We start from the raw sequence: 5,933 nt of genomic DNA on the forward strand, positions 1-5,933 counted from the left end.
TAAAAAGAAAGTTTTAAAGCAAAAACTGTGAAATAGTTCAGAAAGAAATCATAAAATAATCCACATAATCTTTCACCCCAATGAATAAGGAGCCTTACACATGGACAGCATATTCCACACTTTATTAAGTACATAAGTGCCATGAAATTATTTTTGTACAGGAAAAAATTTGTATGGTTATTATTGCTTCATTACATTTAGGGTCATCTCTGACTCTAACAATATTAGACCAATCTATCTACTAAAATGTATATTTCCTTGTAGATTCTTCTTAGAAACATGTGTTTGATAGTCAATTTTTGCCAGTGGCTATGGTAGGCATGTAGACACAGAGATGACTAATAGAATGAAGAACATAAAACCAGGAGACCAGCTATAAAACATACTAGCATGTCAAAGACTACATTACCAATAACAGCAGTAAAGGTAATGCTATAGAATATTACAAGGAACAAATAAGTGAAAACTGTGGTCTCAGAGTTTCCTCTAGAATAAAGTTATTCAAATGACCTCAGTAGCCAAGTGTAATTTTATCCGTAGGGGTAGTATAATTCATGACTATTCTCTCAGGAAACCAACAGAAAAATTACTAGGAATGAAATATGTCATAAGCTCATAAATGATGCTAAAGTAATTCATCTTAACCTATGAGATAAATGAGAATTTTCAATTTCATATGGTCCCAATATTGGATGAATTTGTGTCAGAACTTCTGGCCCTGAAGATTTGAATCCTGCATTCATGGGCAATTCTTCAGCCTAGTACAGTGGACTCATGAAAAGCTTACCTGCAAAGGAATCTTTCCATGGCCCTCTTTATGTCCTTGTTCCTGAGACTGTAGATGAAGGGGTTCAGCATGGGTGTGACCACTGTGTACATCACAGAGGCTGCTGCACTTGAGTGTGAGCTCTGGGAAGCAGCAGAGCTGAGATACACTCCTAGGAGCGTACCATAAAATAAGGAGACAACTGAGAGGTGAGATGCACAGGTAGAAAATGCTTTAGACTTCCCCTGGGCTGATGGAATTCCACATATGGAGGAAAGAATCTTAGAGTAAGAGTAAAGGATCCCAGAAAGGGGACAAATACATAGCAGCCCAGCTGAAAAATACATTATAATATTGTTAAGCAAGGTGTCAGAACAGGCAAGTTGGAGCATGTGATTGAGCTCACAGAAAAAGTGGGGGATTTCCAAGTCTGAGCAGAAGGACAGTCTCAACACCATTAAGCTATGTAGCAAGGAATTCAGGACACTCATGATCCAGGACAGCAGAGCCAGCAGTCTACAGAGCCGGGGGTTCATGATGACCATGTAATGCAGGGGGTGGCAGATGGCCACAAACCGGTCATAGGCCATCACAGTCAGGATTAAGTTGTCCAAGCCAGCAAAAAGTATGAAAAAATATATCTGTGTGATGCAGCCTTCATAGGTAATGACTTTGCTCTGTGTCTGGATGTTCCACAACATCTTTGGGATGGTGGTGGAGGTGAAACAGATGTCTACCAAGGACAGGTTGGAGAGGAAGAAGTACATGGGTGTGTGGAGGTGGGAGTCTGAGCTGACAGCCAGGATGATGAGCAGGTTTCCAAACATAGTGACCAGGTACATAGAGAGGAAAAGCCCAAATATGAGGGGCTGTAGCTCCAGTGCCTGTGAAAGTCCCAGAAGAAGAAAATCTGAAATTTGTGTACCATTGCTTGGTTTCCTGTGTTGCAAGACGTGACTACCCAAAAATAGAAAAAAAATGAATAACTAATTGTCACATTAGCCAGCATTAGTAACTGAGAATAAATGACATTTTTATGTTTTATCATCAGGAAAATAATTTCTATTTCTGGTGTGTGATTTATTCCCCATTATGGTATCTCTATTGGCATATCTCAATAGAATTTCTTTTCTAATATCAACCTGTTCTTCAAACATAATACATATTGCAGCTTTATTGAGAATATCTTTTATGCATTTGAGGAATGTATATTGATCATAGATCATGTTCCAGACACTGTTCAGTGTATGAGATGCTGAAAATTGGTCTTCCGTCAGTTATTTATCAGCAATTAGTTCAATGTTCATTTTTTAGCATCATAAATTAGTCATTAATTTGTTAATCAGGTAAATAAACAACCATAGGCTGCTGCCTATCAAGAGACCTCAGGAATATGAGCTTGGCTTTGACTCTCTCTGACACTTTCCTGTAGTATCTACTGGACTTTTGGGCTCACCTGATTGGGAACTCTGAGGGGAAGGTCTCCATGGGGAAGTCCAACCTCCTGGATGGGTGATGATGGAGACTGAAGCTCTCTGCCCAGACAAGACAGCAGGAAGGAGGCAAGCACAGGCCTCCTAGACAAACTTAGGATTCCAAAAGCAACAGCCAGGTCCCACCCAGCCCAAGGTCACACCTGCTGAGAGACTGGAGATGAGGAGATATTTACAGCTCCCTATGTCTGCTCATTAGGTGCATTTCTGTCTTCTTACTGCAACTTCTAATCACCTGATTTCCCTGTGGGTCTGGGCAGAAGGGAATGTTTTTCTGGAGATACTGTTCCCAAAAGACAAGCTTAAGATTTAAGTGAGTCCAGTTTTTACTAGTTTTTTCCCATTACATTTGTTGGGTTTCAGAGGACTAACATTCCAGCACCTTATCTCAACCCTGATTTAAAATTTTTTCAAATTTAAGACTGAGGATGTAGTATGGATTAGAAAACTTGAATCTCCAAATATTGACTTTTTATAGGGACATAGCCCCTAATATCTACAGACAATTGCTATTTTTCTTTTCAACAAAGGGGAAAACTAAGTTCCTTTGATGTAAACTTTGAGTATTACACACAGGGCTTCATGACACATTAGCCAAAAGAATTTGACATTTCCTCCTTATATCACAAGTTAAGAGCTGCCATTTAGTCCCTCACTATGAAATATTTGTTAGTTATAAGAAACATATTTCTATTATTTTGCACTCTAATCTAAGCTTGGAGTAGGAAAGTAAATAGACTCTTCCCTGTAGCCTCCAGAAAAATCCTAGGCCTGCAAACATCTTGATTTTAGCCCACTGAGACCCATTTCATGTTTCTGACCTCAGGAATTGTAACAGCATGAATGTGTTTGTTTTAAATCACTTTTGTGGTCATTTTACATTAGTATTAAAAAGTGAATACACCTTTATCCAATGAAAATTTTCTTCAGGAAGCTGAGATCAAGTGTCTCCATTCATTCATTTATCTTTCCCTGGGTAAAGGCATTTTAAGTTGTAATCCTCCCTTAAGTAAGGGAAATGTGTAATCAGTTTGGAGCTATCAGCCTCTTTAGCTGAAAGAGAATTTCTTATTGCATAAATATAAATGTGCTCCAGATTTTGATGCCTTTGGGGTATTAAAATAGGCAAAGTAATTCATCATTTAAATTCATGTCTACCATTTACTTTAAATCTTCATTCCTAAATTTCTACATCTTTTAATTTTGTGTTAATTCAAAAATTCATTCTTTACATTTCTATCCTCTTTAAATTTCTCTTAATTTTCCTTTCAACATGAAATATGTGATTATAAATGAATCTGTGTTTGTGTACATATAAGTAGATATGTTTGTTTGAAATAAAAATGTATATGAATAAGCACACATATACATACTCACTTTATTTTGGCTCGATGAAATATGGCCATGTACTTTATTGCTTAAAATATTCCTCTGAAGTTATATTTACTATCCCCATAATGAATGTTGTAAGCAATAGATGAGATATATAGCCATATTTCAATAGAAATTTAGGCACAGGTATATTAAATATTTAGCAATTATTATAAGAAGCCATTAAAGTTTATTGTGCACTTTCTTGACATATACAAATGGAAACATGAGGTATGGACTGCAATTTTTGTATGACATTTTTCATCAAATAGTGGATTTTTATCATGTTCAGTTTACATTATGTAATTATACTTTAAAACAAACAAACAAACAAACAAACATGGAAGGGAAAAAGCCTAGGATCTAGAGCTCAGGAAACTGATTCACACTGAGAAATGGTAGGAGGTATTTCTACTACCTGGGAGAAAAGCTAAGTTTCAAGGATATTGTAACCACAGAAGTAAAATAAAGTAATTCATGTTCAGTACTATTTGTTTGCTTTAAAATAGAAGATAAAACTAGATATAGATATAAGTTAAACTGATGATGTACTGCTTCAAAGGAGAAGATCACCATGGCCACACACAACGTCATGAACGAGCTTTAGAAACACATGTAGAGACTCACAGACTCATAGGGAGACTGGCAGAGCTCAGAAAAACTCCCTAACATGCAATCTCACTTGGTAATAATGGCATTATATTTAATAATTTGCTTGTAGGATGGCTTGTCATACAGCAATAGCTTAGTGATATAATAATCAAAGTAAATATAAGGGAGGACACTAGTTATCTGCTGGTTTTTATTGGCACTTGTTCTCTTTTTTTCTGAATTATAAACTGTTTTAATTAACTGATAAATATTGAAATTTTAGCCTATAACAAATAATACATCTCCTTTTAAAGCACCCATGGAACATTGACAAAAGTCAGTTAACTTCTTAGCCACATATTTCAAAACATCAGAAGAAAAAATTCAGATATATTCTCTAACTACAAGGCCATAAAACTCAACTAAAAAAAAACTTTATGGGTGAATTTTTTAAGCAATCTCCTCAAGTACAACTTGGTCAAAACTGAATTATTCAAACTACTATTAAAAGATTACAATGAGCCCAACAGGTGTCTCTCAGTGGTTGAGCATCAACCCATGAACCAGGAAGTCACAGTTCGATTGGTTTGATTCTGAGCCAGGACACATGCCTGACCTCAGATGCAATCCCTAGGAGGGGGCATGTAGGAGGCAGCAGATCAATGATTCTCTCTCATCATTGATGTTTCTATCTCTCTGTCCCTCTTCCTTCCTCTCTGAAATCAATACAAATATATTTAGGGAAAAAAAAGTTTACAATGACAACTCTGTATGTCAAAACTCGGGGTGTGACGAAAGTTGTACTCAGATGAAAAATATCCTTAAAATTTTCAGTTAATAAAGCATAGAGAAGCATGGATCAGACAGTCAAACCTCAAAGGGAAGGCAGGGGAGGGTGGGGGTAAGGGGGGGAGATCAACCAAAGGACTTGTGTGCTTGCATATAAGCATAACCAATGGCACAGACACTAGGGGGGTGAGGACATGAGCAGGGAGATGGCGGGGGGGGGGGGGGGGCATGGGAGGGATAAGGTGACATATGTAATACTTTAATCAATAAAGAAAAATAAATAAATAAATAAAATAAAGCATGAGAATAAATTGAATTCATTAATTGAATAAAACAAGCTTCATGGAAGCAGATTAAGTTTATAACAAAGACAAAGACAGGAATTGATGGCTTTAAAAACAGAAAAACAGAATTTATAAATCCAAACCATACTGATTTCTAATAAAACTAATCAAGAAAAAAAGTTAGGAGACGCAAACAAAATTAGATATTTTAAAGTAGAATAACAATTTTGTCCCTAAATATATTTTTATTGATTTTAGAGTGAAAAGGAAGGGAGAGGGAGAGATGGAAACTTCAATAAGCTGCCTCCTACATGCCCCCCCATTTAAGATAGAGCCTGAAACCCAGGCATGTGCCCTGACCAGGAATTAAACATCTCAGTGCTTGGGACAACATCCAACCAACCAGGATGCTTACCATTTTTATTAATTAATTAATTAATTAATTTATTTATTTATTTATTTATTTATTTATTTATTTATAGAAGACAGCATTCATTGTTGCTGTGTTAGTTTATTTAAGACAACAATATATAAAAACTCATTGGAGGTTCATTTCCCTGTAAGCAGGAGAGGTAGAAAGAACACGTATGTGTGTAGGAAAACTGGCAACCCTGTGTCATACAACTAAACAAGAATGTA

The 5,933-nt window shown here is 36.3% G+C and overlaps 1 protein-coding gene across 1 annotated transcript; it reads right to left on the reverse strand.

Moving 5' to 3' along the window:
• Positions 1-783: 783 nt before the first annotated feature.
• On the reverse strand, positions 784-1,695 carry LOC308519486 (olfactory receptor 7A10-like; the record flags this gene model as incomplete). The annotated part of the gene is made up of 1 exon (XM_081091483.1): positions 784-1,695. Exon 1 carries the CDS (start codon positions 1,606-1,608, stop codon positions 784-786), a length of 825 nt encoding a protein of 274 aa, XP_080947609.1. The 5' UTR covers positions 1,609-1,695.
• Positions 1,696-5,933: the final 4,238 nt, after the last annotated feature.

Source organism: Myotis nattereri, assembly GCF_964212035.1.
Source record: "Myotis nattereri genome assembly, chromosome: 5".
In the NCBI taxonomy this organism is placed as follows: Eukaryota; Metazoa; Chordata; class Mammalia; order Chiroptera; family Vespertilionidae; genus Myotis; species Myotis nattereri.